Source organism: Bufo bufo, chromosome 2 (genome assembly GCF_905171765.1).
Source record: "Bufo bufo chromosome 2, aBufBuf1.1, whole genome shotgun sequence".
Classification (NCBI taxonomy): Eukaryota; Metazoa; Chordata; class Amphibia; order Anura; family Bufonidae; genus Bufo; species Bufo bufo.
Window position 1 is genome coordinate 110,191,094 of NC_053390.1, and position 21,529 is coordinate 110,212,622.

Here is a 21,529-nt window from a genome sequence, read left to right on the forward strand (position 1 = left end):
TATAGTTCAATGGAAATGTCAAATATTGGTGATCAGTTAGGCTCTGGCTGCTGCAGAACTGCTTGCCCATGCAAGGTCTCTTTAGTATGAGTTAGCAGCGTAGGCAGGGACTTGCAGGGAGTGCAATAGTAATTGGAATAAAGTTGCAGCAAATTTTTAAAACTATTATTATGGAGGATATTCCTTTTTAACTGTCAATTCACATTACTCTGACTAGGCTGACAAAAAATTGCAAATAATAGCATCTTGAAGTGATTATATATTAATATACAACATTTGATATCAGAGGCTAGGTGATATTACAATGTCCATAGGGCTCAAGATGCCCAGAATGGGCATACTATATATCTTTAGGGCTCATGCACATGAACGTATTTTCTTTCCGTGTCCATAAAAAAAAATTGCGGACCATATACGGAACCATTCATTTCAATGGTCCGCAAAGAAGTTACTCCGTGTCCTATTATTATCCACATTAGGATAGTACTGTTCTATTAGGGGCCAGCTGTTCCGTTCTACAAAATACAGAATGCACACAGACATCGTCCGTATTTTTGCAGATCCATGTTTTGCAGACCGCAAAATACATACAGTCGTGTGCATGAGCCCTTAGTGTTCAACTCCCTCTTCTACTGCTCTGCAGTGGCATGTGGCAATATGAACTGCAGCATTACATTCATGAATAAGGAAGCTTCGGTTGAGCAATCGCGTTCTGGAAGGCGTTGCAGGACGTAGAATGATAGGAAGGAAATTAAAATGTGAATTAAAAACATGCAATTTCAATATAAAATTTATAGGTACTCAATACACCAAAGAAATGTCACTCTTCAATCTCCTGAAATCGCTCTTTGATTTACCGAAAATGGTTTTTCTAAATTAAAAGGAGATGTAATGGTTATTTCCCTGTTGTTAGTAGATTCAATTTGAGCTTTTGAAAGTGGAGATTGAATATAATTTCTGAAGAGCACTACAGAAGTAATCTGTGTAATAAATGAATACGTTGCTCATGTGCACCACATGCAATCAAGGAAGATCAATGAGCACAGTGACCTACTGCCTCCCCACCACCACAAGTAACTGCCTAGAGTCATGGAGTCCACCACGCAGAATGTTTGCTTTGGGCAAGGTTTAGCTCTCTATAGTAGGTGGAAGCATCCGGTGATTCCTATGTTTATGGCTGAAGATGCTAACATGGTTGATCCCTAAAAATGTAGAGTAAAAAAGTAGAGTAAATAGTAAAACTTTTAAAGAATGAAAGATGATTTGTGGTTCAGGAGGATGTTCTTTCACATTTACAATAGTATATAGTGTATGGGAATGAATTATCTCAACTAAAATAGTTAACCCCATACATATTCACTGTTTGTCATCAGCCGGGCGTTCACAGGAAACGGCATTCGTAAGAGGCTATCACCAATCCCTTTGCCTCCTTATGTTTTGAGGTTGTAGACATAGACTTCCCCATGTACACCATTACTATTTCTATGAAACTCATTCATCTTGGTGATCAAACTGGCATCCACCTTATAGATAAACTCCAGCAGTCAGACAACTAGTCCATTGGTGGATCACCCCAATGCCCACTTCATCCGAGGAGCATTAAGGTAGGCTCACATGCTGCAGATTGTTTCAGAAATTTCCACAACAATGGTCCTTGGGTTAGGTGCACCATGTGGCTCTTGGGTCCCCTGCACGTGGCTTTCCAACTACTGGTAGCTGCACATAGTTTTGTGGATTGGTGGCATGAGAGATGCCATAGCATTACTAGATCATTGTACTAGGGTTAAAATTAAATCACTAGCCATTAATACCAGGGTATATTGTAAGTAAACCTTACCAATTACTCATATATATTTTTCTTTTTTTAATACTCGGTGTGGCTCAGTACTACCTGTCATATTTCCTTGTGGTTTTTTACATTCTAAATATTGGGAACCTTTGCCCTAATAAACCCAAAATAATCTATGACTGATATCACAATATCTTCTCTCGGTGAATCCTTTTTTTATCCAGAAACCAGGAATTATAAAGCAGATCAATAGTTACTGGTGGATCATATTAACAGAGTATAACATTTTTTGGCTGTGAGAATGTGTAAAGTCTTTGCCGGTGGTGCCCTGACAGGAGATAAACTGCAGGCATATTACTGTAAGGCAGACATGCCACCCGCTGTGCCAACACGATTAGAACTTTTATCCTTACTGCATCATCCCTTCTGGGCACATGTTATTTAAAGAATCAGTTTATGTGCAATAAAGTAGACGTCTTCTAGGGAAAGGGGGGATCGGCTTGTATTCTGTATGTCGTTCCACACCGGCTAGAGGGGCAAACATTGCAGTAAGCTGATGATATTTTAGAACCAGGATAAGGCACGATACCAGTCCTCTGTGTCTAAAGAGAAATAATATAAAATATCATCAAAGAGTAAGGTTTAATGAAATTAAAAGCCTGCCTGTAGCTGAGGGGCTGCATAACTATTATATATTGCTTATATCATGGTACTTACATGGTTCTACGATCGCACAGAAGTTATGTGACCCCCTAATGCAGGCATGACCAACCTGCGGTTCTCCAGCTGTTGTAAAACTACAGCTCCCACCATGCCCTGCTGTAGGCTAATAGCTGTAGGCTGTCTGGGCATGCTGGGAGTTGTAGTTTTGCAACAGCTGGAGAGCCCCAGGTTGACCATCCCTGCCCTAATGTGTCAGGATTAGTTTGCTGTTTGAGTCCAGGAATTAATTGGTGGATAGATATTCTGCTGATTGTGCATAGGCACATTGCACAATGATACAACAATGCTCATTTTCCCCCAAATTACACATCATCTATAGTAGATATGTTCCTATGAGGCATTGAGATCTTGGGGACCATTCAGGCTCCAGGGTTCATGTGTGACTGTAAGCTCTGTACCCCCTACATTTACTCCACTGCATCCAACAGCCCAAATATATCAGTACTTTCATATCAGTCAGCCTAACGTTGCATCTTTACTTAGCATGTAATTATGCAAGTTACATGCTAATTAAAGGAACTACTGCATTACTTAATTCCAGGGCGATGTACATATGAAAAGGTAATATTAATATACATAATAAAATACAAAAACCAGTACATAAAACATAAACTGAGTCACAGAATGGCCCAAAAGGAGAAGACCCTGCCCATGAGGGCTTTCAATGGACAAGGGAAGGAGCAAGGGTAAGAGATAGTAGGTGAGGGTAGAAACTCCTCATATGGCTGTGTAGAGGCAGAAGGGTCATTGTAAGATGTAGGCTTTCATGAAGAAATGGGGTTTGAGGTGCTCTTAAAGGTTTGGATGGTCGGAGGGAGTCTGGTGTGCTGGGCTAGTGAGTTCTAGAGTATGGGGGATGCACATTAGAGATGTGAGGAGAAGACACGGGGAAAGCAAAGAAGGACGTCTTGCAAGGATCGAAGATTACATGTGAAGAGGTGTTGGAGAATTAGGTTAGAGATGTTGTTAATATTTTGAACTGAAGTTGTAGGGCAATGGGGAGCTAATAATGTTAGGATTAACTGGATGAATTGGAGGGGCATAAGAATATTGAATAGGGGCCACAAAGGAAAATCTTGCAGTAGTCAAGGCGGGAAATGATGAGGGCATGCACTACCATTTTAGCTGACTCAGGGATGAGGAAAGAGTGGATACGAGAACTGTTTTTGAGTTGGAAGTGGCTAGAAGTGGTAACATCTAGGACAGGAATCAGCAACCTTCGGCACTCCAGCTACTGTGAACCTACAGCTCCCAGCATGCACACTTCACTCGGCTTTTCTTGTAAATCCCATGAAAGGAGGATTCTGGGAATAATAGTTTCAGAACAGCTGGAGTGCCGGAGGTTGCTGATCCCTGATCTAGGATGTGTGATTTGAAGGACAAGATGGAATCAAAAGTTATATCAAGGCAGAAGACTTGTGAGACTGGGGAAAGTGTGGCACCGTTAACTGTGATTGATAAGTCTAGTGATTGGCTTGATAATAGCGCTCATCTGCTGAATGTATATTACTACATCTATTGATTATTTAAAGGGATATTGATCAATGCTTTTATACTGTATGTTGATATCGTGTTGATATTTCTTCATGCAGTTACAATTTCTGTAACTGGGACATACTATATAGAATGAGTACATTGATTAGGGATTATAATGCATTATAATTGACCATTTCATATTAGTGACAAGTTTCTTAAAGGGGTTTTACCACTTTACACACAGGAGGTGCCACAAATATCCGATAGGTAGAGTTCCTATCTTTGACAGCCATTGCTAAACTACAGGGTTCCACTTACTCATATTTAGCAAGCTAGAAGGACACATGTTTGCTAAGTGATACCAAATGGAGAGTTCATTAGGCAAGTGCATCATTATCTCTTAAAATCTGTCAAAGCTACAAATAAAGCTGAGCAAGCTTTTTCACAGCCACTTTTCCACTTTACTCCTGAATGTTGCTGCCACCAGACACCATGGCTTAGACGCAGTCATGCTCAACCTGCGGCCCTCCAGCTGTTGTAAAACTACAACTCCCACAATGCCCTGCTGTAGGATGATAGCTGTAGGCTGTTCGGGCATGCTGGGAGTTGTAGTTTTGCAACAGCTGGAGGGCCGCAGGTTGAGCATGCCTGGGCCTTAGAGGGCAGTGACTCCTGTTCTCCCAATAGGTGATGGTCTCAAAGATGTCACCTCCACCTATAAGAAATTTATACTGATGACTTATCCTCTGTATAGGTCATCAGTATCTGATCGATGAGGATCCGACACCTGAAAACAGGTGCAAATGAAGATGAATGTGGAAGACCAGCTAGGTCCACTCACTACTCACCCTTGCCACTCCCCCTTTTCAGGAAGTGGTGAGGGAGGCGCAGAAACGCCACTTGCGATATAATATGTCGCCAATAGCATTTAAAACCTACAAACATGGGGAGATGATAAATTTCTCCCTTTGTAACAATTTAATACATACCCTTACTGACAGGCCCCACCCCCATCAGATGAGTAGAAAAAAAATTCTAAAACATTTAGTAAATGTGTTGCTAGTTTTTTTTTAACCAAATGAAAGGGGTTGTCCCACGAAAAAATATTCTACATTTGTCAAACCAGCTCCTGGATCTAAAGACTTTTGTAATTGCCTGTAATTAAAAATTTCTAATGGCCATGGAGCTATTCATTGAAGTATATCTATATAGCGCCACCTGCTGTTTGCCCTTTTTTCAAAATTCTCTGTCTAGCTCACTGAGGTGGACACACATGCTCAGTTCCATCCTTCAACTGCCACCAGCTGCAGTAGACAGAACACCCCTGAGCTCCCAGCTTGAAATAAATCTAGCAGAACAATTGCAGCAATGAATGAAGAGATCTATGGATCCATGTGAGGTGCAGGGCTGGTTCTAAGTTTGTTGGAAAGAAACTGTCATGTCCTATATGATGTCTGATTTTAATTTTTTACCTTAAAGGGACTCTGTCACCACTTTCTAACCCCCCCTTTTCAAAGTATTGTTATCTGCATGGCGCCCCTGTGATTATAAATGTGTTGTTAGAAGTTAAATTCGCCGTCTCCTTTTGATAAAAAGAGCTTTTATCTAACCTGTCAATCTTCTTGATAAGGTGCCAGGGCGTTTCTTTTCGTCTCAATCTGCGCCCGCGCCGCCACGTTGGTGCCCAGCTCCTCCCCTCATGCTTTCAGCGCCGCCTGATGTAATCAAATACGCCTCGGCTCTCTCTCAGTGCCCCTCCTCCTTTTCAAAGATCCCGAGCGTGCGCACAGGGCTGTGCCTGATGCGCCCCCGGTGCGGACATTTACAATCAGCCTCATTGAGCGAAGTGCGCATGCGCGCACTTCGCTCAACCTCCTCATCAGACGAGCACTGCAGCCGGCTGGCTGCAGTGCTCGTCTGATGAGGAGGTTGAGCGAAGTGCGCGCATGCGCACTTCGCTCAATGAGGCTGATTGTAAATGTCCGCACGGGCGCATCAGGCACAGCCCTGTGCGCACGCGCGGGATCTTTGAAAAGGAGGAGGGGGCACTGAGAGAGAGCCGGAGGCGTATTTGATTACATTCAGGCGGCGCTGAAAGCATGAGGGGAGGAGCTGGGCACCAACGGTGGCGGCGGCGGGCGGCAGATTGAGACGAAAAGAAACGCCCTGGGCACCTTATCAAGAAGATTGACAGGTTAGATAAAAGCTCTTTTTATCAAAAGGAGACGGCGAATTTAACTTCTAACAACACATTTATAATCACAGGGGCGCCATGCAGATAACAATACTTTGAAAAGGGGGGGTTAGAAAGTGGTGACAGAGTCCCTTTAAAGGGGTTGTTTCACTTCAGAAAATACCATTTATTATGTAGAGGAAGTTAATACAAGCCACTAACAAATGTATTGTGATTACCCATGTTGTTTCCTTTGCTGGCTGGATTCATTTTTCTATCACATTATACACTGGTCGTTTCCATGGTTATGACCACCCTGCAATCCATCAGTGGTGGCCGTGCTTGCACACTATCGGAAAAAGGGTTAGCCTCTCTGGTGGCCGAGACTGCAGGAGCGCTCATTAGGCTAGTGCTTTTTCCTATATGCAAGCACGACCACCACTGATGGATTGCAGGGTGGTCTGTAACCATGGAAACGAGCAGTGTATAATGTGATGGAAAAATGAATCCAGCCAGCAAAGGAGGCAATATGGACAATCACAATACATTAGTAAGTGCCTGGTATTAACTTGCTCTACATAATAAATGCTATTTGCTGAAGTGAGACAACCCCTTTAATCATGAGATAACTCCTTTAAGACAGAATTCTGGCACATTTTGATTCGTAAATCTCTCCTATTGCCAGAGTATATTTTCATCAAACCTACTGCATTGTTACCAGGATTCTCTCACTTACGAAAGTTGTTGATCTCTACATTCTATATGGGACTTGCTAGTTATGCCATTTGCTAACATAATCTATCCCTTCTGTGTGAAAGCCCAGCATGAAGCAGATTGCTGATCTTTTTGATCCATATGCTGTTTATCCAGAAGAAGTTTTCTCTTGTGATGACTTTCCCTTTTTTTTTTTCTCTTAAAATCTTAGGTTTTTGATGGATGGATAATTAAAGGAGAGAAGTTTCCAGGTTCTTCAGATCATCCCCTCTCCACCAGTGAACGGTACACTGATATATGTGAAGACGGTAACGCTCAAAGCATCACACGGTCGTCTCAAAATGTGGCAATGATATTCTTCAGAGTTCACAAACCGGGCCACGGCTTCACACTGACCGTCCGCAAGACTCCTAATCTGTTCCGTAAGTTGGTTCCTTTTATAAGAGCAATAATTTTACTGAGCTAAAATCGTACATCTCGCCAAGGGAGCGAAATAATGAAATGAATGCTAGAACAATCTGATAAATGTCCAGCCAGAAATTGCTATTGATTTTTCAGGCTCGGCGCTCACTGCATAGCCTCAAATAATATATATTTTGCACAACTTATAAATATCATGTAGTGCTGGCCGGCTTGATGGCTTTTATAATGCAGGCAGGCTAAACAATTATTGTTGATTGTCATTACTTACCTTTCACAACTGACAAAGTAATGGAAATGCAAAAAGAAATGGGGATAGATTCGAGGAACTACTGCTATAATTCCAGATGTAGCAGAGCAGAGTTTGACAGTGCTGCAGCTGTGCATTACACATGCACCTGGGAACAGCATTATATAATTGTCACTAGATTTTAGGGCACTGATCCCCCAGCATTATATCGTAATAATAATCCTAACATTTGTATAGCGCTTTTCTCCTGTCGGACTCAAAGAGCTCCAGCCACTAAGGGCGCGCTCAAGGGGCCACCCTGCAGTGTTAGGAAGTCTTGCCCAAGGACTTCCTACTGAATCGGTACTGACCCTACCTAGCCAGGATTCAAACCCTGGTCTCCTATGTCAAAGGCAGAGCCCTTAACCAGTACAATATCCAGCCACTATCACACTGCTGTGGTTTCCAGGGGCGTAGCTAAAGGCTCACGGGCCCTGGTGCAAGAGTTCAGCTTGGGCCCCCCTTCCCTCAGTGCTTTGTGGCCAGGGGCAGGGAAGCACATAGCCTTTGTGCTGCCTGAGGCAAAAATTTAAATGGCAGCCCCCCCCCCCCCCCTACCAAATTCTAGACCTAACCCCTTCCCTCCAGCCAGAGGTGTAACTTGACCAGCATGCACTTTCTATAACACTGGTGTTTTCTTATGTGTCAGAAGGGTCTTTGGGCCCCCTCAGGCTCCTGGGCCGGGAGCGACTGTTACCTCTGTACCCCCTATAGCTACATCTCTGGGTTTAGCATTCTAGACATGCCCCTCCAAAAAATGTTTGTTCCAGCATTTTGGCCGCTCTATGTGAATTACCTGAGAAGAGTCCAGTGCCATATACTGCAGTGCAATAAGTCAGTGCCAGTGCACTTTTGCTTCACTGCGCATGCGCTGGATGCTGCTACACTCTTTTTATGACTCTTCTACAGTAATTTACATACAGGGCACACTGTATTATAACTTCTCTTTAGATGAAATGTTAAGACAGCTCCTACAGCTATACGGGTGATCCTGGGACGATAAAATAAGGCTTAATCATCATACAATGAAAAGTTCTAAAACTTTCTAATACATTATTAATAATTATGTCTAATCTTTTTAAAGATTCATGTTTACATCCAGACCCCCCAGTCTAGTCTGTATCCAGTCTAGGTAATCATCTATGAGCTAAACATCAGGAACTTCATGGATAGATGTAACCTTCATAGATGCATTGTCACAAACTACCAGCACAGGAGAAAGAGATTGCCTAGACCGGATACGAAATCATTATATTACGACAGTTTTTTAAAGGTTTTGTCCAGTTTGTACATAAATTTAAAAAATGCTATACACTAGTGTATAATTGAATAATAACCAGCAAAATCACCTCCAGACTTGAAGGGGTTGTCTGGTTTCCAATATTGATGACCTATCCTCAGGATATCAGACTGGGGGGGGGAAGACTCAGAGGACCCCAGCGGATCAGCTGTTTGAAGAAAAGGCAGCGCTCATATAAGAGCTGCGTTCTCTTCACTGTCTACCTGCTCGCCTTTGACACTGCAGTGGTGAGCAGGTGTAATTACAACTCCTACATCCCTTTCACTTTAATGGGAAGGTGGTGCATTTTGGACAGTGCAGGGTCACTAGTGATACAATGATCACTGGGTGTCCTACTACAGTAATCACTGCAAGTGACACCTCAGGGTAAGTGAAGCACTGAAATAAGCTGGCTGGATGTAATACATGCATGTGCTGACCGCTCCACAGAGAATGATGTTCTTTGTAACTGGCTAAGGCTACTTTCACACTAGCGTTCGGGTGTCCGCTCGTGCGCTCCGTTTGAAGGGGCTCACGAGCGGCCCCGAACGCATCCGTCTGGCCCCAATGCATTCTCAGTGGAGGCGGATCCACTGAGAATGCATCCGCCTGCCAGCGCTCAGCCTCCGCTCCGCTCAGTGAGCGGACACCTGAATGCTGCTTGCAGCGTTCGGCTGTCCGCCTGGCCGTGCGGAGGCGAGCGGATCCGTCCAGACTTACAATGTAAGTCAATGGGGACGGATCCGTTTGAAGATGACACTATATGGCTCAATCTTCAAACGGATCCGTCCCCCATTGACTTACAATGTAAAGTCTGAACGGATCCACTCAGGCTACTTTCATACAGGGAGTGCAGAATTATTAGGCAAGTTGTATTTTTGAGGATTCATTTTATTATTGAACAACAACCATGTTCTCAATGAACCCAAAAAACTCATTAATATCAAAGCTGAATATTTTTGGAAGTAGTTTTTAGTTTGTTTTTAGTTTTAGCTATTTTAGGGGGATATCTGTGTGTGCAGGTGACTATTAATGTGCATAATTATTAGGCAACTTAACAAAAAACAAATATATACCCATTTCAATTATTTATTTTTACCAGTGAAACCAATATAACATCTCAACATTCACAAATATACATTTCTGACATTCAAAAACAAAACAAAAACAAATCAGTGACCAATATAGCCACCTTTCTTTGCAAGGACACTCAAAAGCCTGCCATCCATGGATTCTGTCAGTGTTTTGATCTGTTCACCATCAACATTGCGTGCAGCAGCAACCACAGCCTCCCAGACACTGTTCAGAGAGGTGTACTGTTTTCCCTCCTTGTAAATCTCACATTTGATGATGGACCACAGGTTCTCAATGGGGTTCAGATCAGGTGAACAAGGAGGCCATGTCATTAGATTTTCTTCTTTTATACCCTTTCTTGCCAGCCACGCTATGGAGTACTTGGACGCGTGTGATGGAGCATTGTCCTGCATGAAAATCATGTTTTTCTTGAAGGATGCAGACTTCTTCCTGTACCACTGCTTGAAGAAGGTGTCTTCCAGAAACTGGCAGTAGGACTGGGAGTTGAGCTTGACTCCATCCTCAACCCGAAAAGGCCCCACAAGCTCATCTTTGATGATACCAGCCCAAACCAGTACTCCACCTCCACCTTGCTGGCGTCTGAGTCGGACTGGAGCTCTCTGCCCTTTACCAATTCAGCCACGGGCCCATCCATCTGGCCCATCAAGACTCACTCTCATTTCATCAGTCCATAAAACCTTAGAAAAATCAGTCTTGACATATTTCTTGGCCCAGTCTTGACGTTTCAGCTTGTGTGTCGTGTTCAGCGGTGGTCGTCTTTCAGCCTTTCTTACCTTGGCCATGTCTCTGAGTATTGCACACCTTGTGCTCACAGTCACACCCCTAGAAACCATCACCTCATCATACCAACAGTTATGCCGGAAGGAAATGTTCTGGATATTTACACTAAACACCCTATCCCCTTTCGGTTTGAATGAATGTCTAGAATATTCTAACTATTAAAAGAGTACCACTATCCCAACCCTGTATTTTTCACCTATGACACAATCACAGCATCATCCATACGTCCCTATCCGTATACGCATTTAAAACATGATATCTATGTATCTATCTATACAGATATTTTTTATCTAAAATAAAAATAAAAAATTTCTTTTATATATATATATATTTTTTTTATTTTTAATTTTATTTTTTTATTTTTATTTTTATTTTTTATTTTTAATTTTATTATTTTTTATTTTTAATATTACTTTTATTTTTATTTTTAATACTATTTATTTTTATATATATATTATGTTTATATATATATATATATATATTATTTTCTTATTTAGTTATATATATTTTTTATGATACATATTTTTTACAAGTTATATATATATATATGAGTTGTTTCTAGATATGATCCATTGATCAATGTATATATTTATCATCAATATCACCCCTGTCAATTAATCAAGATCTTTCCACTATCACCTGTTGGATTACTATTGATACCTGCTGCAGTCCCCCTTGTATTATCTAAAATATCGCCCCTTATTAGAACCCTTCCCCCAAACCCCAATCACATGACAATGGATAAAATGACTCCACCCACACTAATTGACACCATTGTGCAAAAACCTATATGTATTAATATCCCGAGACTCAGTATGAATCTATTCGTAAGGACCCCCCCCCTTTGTTTTTTCTTTCTCTTTTTGTTTTGTTTTCAAACCCCTTGACGATATAACATACACACCCCCGTCTGGAGGCGCGGTTCCGGTTCTGGTGCGTTCCACGATGGGACACACCGGAAGTCGGGTATGCGTTCCACCACGAACATTACATAAGACTTTGCACAGACCCATAGTAGCACCCGGGACTTCCGTTTCCGGTGCGCTCCACGGTGGAATATACCGGAAGTCCGGTTTGCGTTCCACCATGGCGCAGTGAAGAAAGGGGGACACACACTATCTTTCACATTCAAAGGAGGGTGTAGGTTACCCCTACTAACCCCATATGTTTTTTAAATGGCCCCACTGTATTTTAGATTGATTTTACCTATCGAACCAATGCTTTTGAAATGTAGAGGTCGTCACTTCCGATGCGTTCCACAGTGGAACGCATGCAGAAACCGGAAGTGACACAATTTGATGCCGTTCCTGGCGGTCTTTTTGGCTTTTTCACATACCATTTAAACCCCATCTTATTGTATATTGTATATTGAATGTATCTGTACTTTAGATCGATTTTACCTATCAAACCAATTCTTTTGAGATGTAGAGGTCGTCACTTCCGATGCGTTCCACAGTGGAACGCATGCAGAAACCGGAAGTGACACAATTTGATGCCGTTTTTGGCGGTCTTTTTGGTTATTCCACATGCTATTTAAACCCCATCTTACTGTACATTGAATGTCTATGCTCCTGATGAAGGGGACCCATTAAGAGGCCCCGAAACGCGTTGAGCTGCTCCTTCCCCCAACCCTGGCTCTTGGAATAAAAAGAATAAAAGAAAGAACAAGGACTCGAGAGTGGTCTTTGTCCATTTCTAAGACTCTACTGGCGATCCAGGCGCAGGAGGTGTAGTGTGGGTGTCTTGAGCTTTATCCCACATTACCCTCCTGGGTGAAGTGAGTCACTTAAATTTTGATTTTATATTTCAATTTTATACTTGTCAATTTATAATTGTCCTAACCATATGTTTTTATCTTAATTAGCGACATAATACTTTTATCTCAATTAGCGACATAATAAGTGCTATCTTTTATGGGTTATATACCCCCACAAATTTAGATATTAGGGATTTTGGCGCCGCTCCCGTGGTCCTTTTTTAGCGTCTCCACGCTACCCCACTCCCAATCTTCAAATCACCCACCGAGAGTCCTTTAGGTGGGTTGAGACCATTTGGCTGCCTGCCCTTATCTGCCCCACCACTTTTACCGTACACGGAAATTAAAAGATACTCATTCTGTCCTACCTTTGGCGCCCTGCGCAGTTAACCCTGGACCATCGTTTTGAAGGCCCAGTGACTAACCCTCTCTTTTTTCCTTATCCTGTCTCTGACCTTCATTTGTTCGGCCGATGGGTGACCAACGACCGACCAGAGGAGCAGTGGCTGACATAGGTTCGGCATACCTAAATAGGGATATACACGGTATTATGACGAGAATCCTGAAGGAAATCAGAAGATTACCCACCACCACGGAACTTAGACTACCTCCTCCCAACACAATCAGTGGAACTTGGCAGTCCATTAGAGAACTACCCTACTCAACACCTGACAATTGGAAAGAAAATACCGATGAAGAGGACTTTGACGTATTGGACACCATCAAGAACTTTGTAAAGAACGAAATTGACTGGTACTTTCTTTTTATTTATGAATACTTGGGGATTATCCCCCGTGGCCTGAGACTATCCGTAAAACCATCATTTACGAACGACCCCGAATTTGTTAGAAATTGGCTTAGTACAAGTGATAAGTGTTCACAACAATTCATGAGGCTTTTAATCGCTAAAAGAAAAGCCACATGTATGCACCTGGGGCAAAAACTTAATACATGGTTTCTTAAAAAATCGAAATACGAGGCCGATGAGAGAAATCCCCTTTGGGATCCTCTCAGACGCTTTGAATATAACGAGGCACTTAGAAAATGTAACAAACTTTTAAGGGACATCAGAGACTATGACCTTAATAAGACCAGGTCCTGGGAAAGAAAACACTCTTTTCCCCCCCCTTCTAATAACGCACACACCAATTCCAATTTTTCGTATACTAGACCTACCCATCTGGACCTCCAACACAGACCCACTTCAACACAATCCAGGTCGCAGAACAGAGTTTTTTACAACAGCAAGACACAGGGAATATTAAGATCCCAAAAAAACCGTACGCCCTACCCCAAACCCGTCCGAGCCCACGAAACAACAGCCAGAATAGTAATCCCCCCAAAGACACATTGGGGTACCGTACAGACACAAGATCCCCCCTGTGGGCCGAAACACATTGGCCCACCCAATAGGGGAGACACCACATTAGTCTCCACAGCAGTTAGGAGTCCCCCTCATCCCACTGTCCTGCACAACAAAAGCCCCACTCCACCGAAGCAACAAACAAAATTAGTGTGCTCTAGCCCCAGTCCAACACAATCCATCTCCTCTCCGAACCAATCCCCTTCCTCCCCGAATAAATCCCATACATCCCCCATCCTTACAGGATCCAACATTTCAACACACTCAGTATCTACCACACAATCTGAACTTTTTTTAGCACTACCCTCCAATCTCTCCGAAAGCCCTTTTTTAGGGAGAATCTCACCTACAACAAACAACCTCACCCCTCCGGCCAGACAGATAATCTCCAGCCTACAAGTCCTGAGCCCCTTCTTCACTCCAACAGGCCCGATTCCCTTCACGCCCACCCTCAATCCCCAAAACCTCAAGATTACTCATTTTTTCAGTCCCGTTCCTCCATCCCGAAAAAGGGTAAAAAACGATTCAGGGGATGTAGAGGGGGAAGAACCAAACACTCCAAAAAAGAGAAAACTCAAACCACTCATTACACCAACGAACACAACCGCAGACCCGATACCTCAGTCCCCATCACACTAGAAGAAAACGCGAAAAATGACACACCACAAGACACCAAAGGAATATTCAACTTATCAAAATACAAACTCAAAACAGATGAATTTAGTGTGCTCAGTAAAGGACTTTCTTTTTGTCCCACAAACACATCCGATCCCTTCGAATTATTTGTCGACATAAACCAATGGATACGAAAATTAACACTCAAAAGACATTTTGCCATAAAAGAAATTATCTCAGGAGAAAAAGAAAACCCACTACCAGGAGTCGACACGAACAATATTAATAACATCATTTCCAGTGTCCGGTCCCTGCCCACCACTCAAGAAATAGTACCATCTGCCCAAAATGAAGATCAAACACATACCCCCATCCCATCAGGTCTAAAGAACAAATCTTCCTTTTATCCACTACAAAGCAGAGGCCCCCATCTAGAGAGCTTTCTTAATATAGTTTTAGACGACCTAAAAACCCTGAAAGAAGCCCGAATCTCTGACACTCCAAATAATCTCAATAATCGAGAAAAAAGAGCTTTGACAGATCTTAAGAAAAACAAAAACATCGTAATAAAAAATGCAGACAAAGGAGGTGGGGTCGTAATCATGGACCTCGCCTACTATATACAGGAATCCACTAGAATCCTGTCCGACCAAACATACTATAAAGTCCTTATAGATGACCCAACGGCCATCTTCAAAAAAACATTGATAGAACTTATAGATTCTGGTTATAACCAAAACACCCTTAACAAAAAAGAAAAAACTTTCCTCACGCCCAATCACCCCACCACTGCTCGCTTCTACTTCCTACCCAAAATCCACAAAACCCTCACCAACCCACCCGGTAGACCAATCATTTCCGGCATAAACTCACTTACATCTAACCTCTCAGCGTATGTCGACACGTTCCTACAGAAATATGTACAGAAACTCCCTTCCCACCTAAGAGATTCCGCAGACCTGATTAACACCCTCAGCAATATAGTTTGGAAGGATCACTACTTTTGGGTCACACTTGACGTGGCATCCCTCTACAGCAACATCCGGCATGATTTAGGATTACGTGCAGTCAAACATTATCTGGAACGGGACCAAGAAATGTCCTCCCCTCAGAAGGAATTCATTCTAAACGCAATACAATTCATTCTAGAACACAATTTTTTCACCTTTAACGATACCTTTTACATACAAACAAGGGGTACCGCTATGGGTACGAAATTCGCACCCTCTTACGCAAACTTGTTCGTAGGCCTTTTTGAAGAGTCTCTAGGTCTCCAATCCCATAAGGATGTGCTTTTTTACCGCCGATATATCGATGACATTATCTTCATCTGGGGGGGCAACGCTGAGGACATAACTCCATTCATATCGATGTTAAATCAGAACGACTGGGGCCTCCAATTTACATATGAATCCGACTCCAAGAGCTCAACATTTTTAGATTTACAGATCGAAATCATCAACAACAAGATTACCACCAGCACTCATTTTAAAAAAGTAGACGCCAACAGCTATTTAGAATACTCCAGCTGCCACCACACCAAATGGAAGAAAAATATACCTTACGGGCAAATGAAAAGAGTACGGAGAAACTGTTCCAACGAAAAGACCCTCAAAACACAACTAGGAATTCTTAAAGATCGTTTTCTGGAAAAAGGCTACCCCAAAAGTCTAATCAAGGCGTCGACCCAGAGGATCCTAAAAATAGATCAAAAAGAAGCGTTGAAACCACCACTCCCAAAAACTACGGACGAGAAAGGATACCAATACAACCTTATCACCAGATACAACAGAGACCACCAAAACATCAGAAAAGTAGTAATGAAACACTGGAATATCCTGCTGAAAGATCCCATCCTAAAAAATATACTACCCCAATTGCCGTCCATAACTTTTAGAAGGGCACAAACCATCAAAAACATCATCGCCCCATCCTGTCCCAAACTCAAAGCCCCTACGAATACAATCGTTCCACTACCCATGAAAAAAGGATGTTTTAAATGTGGCAGTAAAAAGTGCAAATGCTGCGCAATGATTGCACACGGCACTAAGACCATCGAAACAGGGGGTCCCTCGGGTCCCTCGGGTCCCTGGACTATAAAACAAGATTTAAACTGCGGAACCAGAAACGTCATCTATCTCCTAAAATGTCCCTGCGGTTCAAAATACGTCGGTAGGACCACACAAACTCTCAGAGAAAGAATGTGTGAGCACAGGTCCAACATTAAACGTAAAGTCCTAACACACAGCGTATCACGACATTTCTCCGAAAGGCATGAGGGATCCATAATCGGTCTCACAGTCACACCCCTAGAAACCATCACCTCATCATACCAACAGTTATGCCGGAAGGAAATGTTCTGGATATTTACACTAAACACCCTATCCCCTTTCGGTTTGAATGAATGTCTAGAATATTCTAACTATTAAAAGAGTACCACTATCCCAACCCTGTATTTTTCACCTATGACACAATCACAGCATCATCCATACGTCCCTATCCGTATACGCATTTAAAACATGATATCTATGTATCTATCTATACAGATATTTTTTATCTAAAATAAAAATAAAAAATTTCTTTTATATATATATATATTTTTTTTATTTTTAATTTTATTTTTTTATTTTTATTTTTATTTTTTATTTTTAATTTTATTATTTTTTATTTTTAATATTACTTTTATTTTTATTTTTATTTTTAATACTATTTATTTTTATATATATATTATGTTTATATATATATATATATATATTATTTTCTTATTTAGTTATATATATTTTTTATGATACATATTTTTTACAAGTTATATATATATATATGAGTTGTTTCTAGATATGATCCATTGATCAATGTATATATTTATCATCAATATCACCCCTGTCAATTAATCAAGATCTTTCCACTATCACCTGTTGGATTACTATTGATACCTGCTGCAGTCCCCCTTGTATTATCTAAAATATCGCCCCTTATTAGAACCCTTCCCCCAAACCCCAATCACATGACAATGGATAAAATGACTCCACCCACACTAATTGACACCATTGTGCAAAAACCTATATGTATTAATATCCCGAGACTCAGTATGAATCTATTCGTAAGGACCCCCCCCCCCTTTGTTTTTTCTTTCTCTTTTTGTTTTGTTTTCAAACCCCTTGACGATATAACATACACACCCCCGTCTGGAGGCGCGGTTCCGGTTCTGGTGCGTTCCACGATGGGACACACCGGAAGTCGGGTATGCGTTCCACCACGAACATTACATAAGACTTTGCACAGACCCATAGTAGCACCCGGGACTTCCGTTTCCGGTGCGCTCCACGGTGGAATATACCGGAAGTCCGGTTTGCGTTCCACCATGGCGCAGTGAAGAAAGGGGGACACACACTATCTTTCACATTCAAAGGAGGGTGTAGGTTACCCCTACTAACCCCATATGTTTTTTAAATGGCCCCACTGTATTTTAGATTGATTTTACCTATCGAACCAATGCTTTTGAAATGTAGAGGTCGTCACTTCCGATGCGTTCCACAGTGGAACGCATGCAGAAACCGGAAGTGACACAATTTGATGCCGTTCCTGGCGGTCTTTTTGGCTTTTTCACATACCATTTAAACCCCATCTTATTGTATATTGTATATTGAATGTATCTGTACTTTAGATAGATTTTACCTATCAAACCAATTCTTTTGAGATGTAGAGGTCGTCACTTCCGATGCGTTCCACAGTGGAACGCATGCAGAAACCGGAAGTGACACAATTTGATGCCGTTTTTGGCGGTCTTTTTGGTTATTCCACATGCTATTTAAACCCCATCTTACTGTACATTGAATGTCTATGCTCCTGATGAAGGGGACCCATTAAGAGGCCCCGAAACGCGTTGAGCTGCTCCTTCCCCCAACCCTGGCTCTTGGAATAAAAAGAATAAAAGAAAGAACAAGGACTCGAGAGTGGTCTTTGTCCATTTCTAAGACTCTACTGGCGATCCAGGCGCAGGAGGTGTAGTGTGGGTGTCTTGAGCTTTATCCCACATTACCCTCCTGGGTGAAGTGAGTCACTTAAATTTTGATTTTATATTTCAATTTTATACTTGTCAATTTATAATTGTCCTAACCATATGTTTTTATCTTAATTAGCGACATAATACTTTTATCTCAATTAGCGACATAATAAGTGCTATCTTTTATGGGTTATATACCCCCACAAATTTAGATATTAGGGATTTTGGCGCCGCTCCCGTGGTCCTTTTTTAGCGTCTCCACGCTACCCCACTCCCAATCTTCAAATCACCCACCGAGAGTCCTTTAGGTGGGTTGAGACCATTTGGCTGCCTGCCCTTATCTGCCCCACCACTTTTACCGTACACGGAAATTAAAAGATACTCATTCTGTCCTACCTTTGGCGCCCTGCGCAGTTAACCCTGGACCATCGTTTTGAAGGCCCAGTGACTAACCCTCTCTTTTTTCCTTATCCTGTCTCTGACCTGCTTTTGGGCACTCCAGTGATGTTGCAGCTCTGAAATATGGCCAAACTGGTGGCAAGTGGCATCTTGGCAGCTGCACGCTTGACTTTTCTCAGTTCATGGGCAGTTATTTTGCGCCTTGGTTTTTCCACACGCTTCTTGCGACCCTGTTGACTATTTTGAATGAAACGCTTGATTGTTCGATGATCACGCTTCAGAAGCTTTGCAATTTTAAGAGTGCTGCATCCCTCTGCAAGATATCTCACTATTTTTGACTTTTCTGAGCCTGTCAAGTCCTTCTTTTGACCCATTTTGCCAAAGGAAAGGAAGTTGCCTAATAATTATGCACACCTGATATAGGGTGTTGATGTCATTAGACCACACCCCTTCTCATTACAGAGATGCACATCACCTAATATGCTTAATTGGTAGTAGGCTTTCGAGCCTATACAGCTTGGATTAAGACAACATGCATAAAGAGGATATGTGGTCAAAATACTCATTTGCCTAATAATTCTGCACGCAGTGTACTTAGAAAATTTTCTAAGTTATAATGCAGATCGGATCCGTTCTGAAACGGATGCGAACGTCTGCATTATCGGAGCGGATCCGTCTGATGAAACATCAGACGGATCCGCTCCGAACTCTAGTTGAAAGTAGGCCTAATACACCATGGGTCTTAACTGAACCCCCCTCCCCACTCAATAACCTCAGAATTTCTAAAGATATGTTGAAAATGGTTTTCTGAACTGATTATCCCTCAAAGAAGTAGGCTGACGATATAATGCCGCACTATGGCAGCACACAGAGGCCATATGGTTCCCAGTACAGAGATGCACCATGTGCTGCCATACAGGCTTTGTTGGAGTACGATGGAGCATGCTTCAATTTTTTTTCTGTCAAATCATAGGCAATCAGACGAATCTGTCACTTATACTTATACTTGTTTTAATTGTCTCATGTTATTACTTAAAGGGATTCTGTCACCAGATTTAACCCTATTAGCTAGCTGACATTAGCGATGTGCTAATGTCAGCTAAACCTAACTAGCCTATTCCTACTTTTATCTCTGCCCCCGTTACACCAGAAATCTAACTTTTATAATATGCTAATTAGCCTCTAGGAGCGGGGGGGGGGGGGGGGCGTTGTTCCTGCTCCTAGAGCTCCGTTCTCCCACCTTTGTCGCCTCCCTCCAAGTCCTGATTGACAGGGCCAGGTAGCGCTCGCGCCGTTCAGCATTCGCCGCAGACGCAGTGAGGGAAAGACGCTTGCAGGCTGCCAGCTTCCTCACCGCGCCTGCGCCGAATACTGAATGGCGCGAGATTTCACCAGAGATTTCACAGGGTTGGCAGACAGATGTGAGCGCTGCTGGCCCTGTCAATCAGGACTTGGAGGAGGCGACAAAGGTTTTGTATTTCATATCGGTAGTGTCCTGGACTAGTAAAGGGGTTCTCTCACTTCAGCACATGGCATTTATCATGTAGATAAAGTTAATACAAAGCACTTACTAATGTATGTGATTGTCCTTATTCACTCCTTTGCTGGCTTGACTCATTTTTCCCACCACATATACATTGTTCATTTCCAGGAGTTATGACTAGAAATGAGCGAATTTCTTAAAAGTTCAATTCGGCTGATTTGCCGAATTTCACAAAAAAATTCGTCACGAAGCACATTTTTTTGTAAGTAGCGGGTGCAATAACAGGGAGGCTGTGATAGCGCCGCCCCCGTTATTGTACCCCTCAGATGCCGCATTCATACATGATCGCGGCATCTGAGTGTAAATTGAACAATACATTATTTTTTTTGTCAAACTTACCCGCTCCATTTGATTGCAACGGGCCGCCCGCCACCATCTTGCTTGAAGATCTTGACCGAAATCCTGTGCAGCGCGGATACGTCATCACGCCGCTGTGATGTATCTCGCGCCGCATGGGATTTTGACCGAGATCTTCAAGCAAGATGGAGGCTGGCGGCCCATTACGATGTAAATGGAGGAGGTAAGTTTGCATTTTTTGTTTTTATACTATTTCAGGTTAAATCGATTCGCTCACACGAAGCACGAGGAAATTCGGCTTCAAGGCAATTCAAATTTATCATGAAATTCGGATCGAATTCCACTTTATGGATTCGATTCGTCATCTCTAGTTTTGACCACCCTGTAATCCAGCAGCGGTGGCCATACTTGCAGACAATAGGGAAAAGACCAGGCCTATGTATCCTCTCATGGTCCTGCACATGTCTTGTGTGTGTAACACATGACGTTATGAACAGCTGCAGTCCAGGGTTACAGACACACAGTACAAACACTGCCCCTATCCTGTCCCTAATGATACAACTCACTTTCTACCTAGTAATTCAATCTAACCTAACAAAATAAATCTTCTTCACAATCCCTACACAGTCCCGACAAGACCCGAAATTGGTGGGTTTGGTGTCTGTTAATTGGTCTTTGTCAGAGACACAGCAGACTCGTCCTATCACATCAGTGGGCTGAGCTCACAATGGCGGCTGTGCTCAGATCTAGCATAGAACCTGATAGACCTGATTGACTCTCAGGCAGACTGCAAAGTATTGTGTGCAAGCTGTAGC

General features: G+C 42.3%; 1 protein-coding gene across 2 annotated transcripts in view; it reads left to right on the forward strand.

Annotated features, from left to right (window-relative positions):
- LOC120991354 (corticotropin releasing hormone binding protein) overlaps positions 1-21,529 on the forward strand; it is a 31,723-nt gene that overhangs the window by 1,050 nt on the left and 9,144 nt on the right. For both annotated transcript variants that reach the window (XM_040420184.1, XM_040420182.1), the window contains exon 4: positions 7,087-7,297. In XM_040420184.1, coding sequence (XP_040276118.1) covers positions 7,087-7,297 — 211 coding nt within the window. The remainder of the gene's footprint in view (positions 1-7,086; positions 7,298-21,529) is intronic.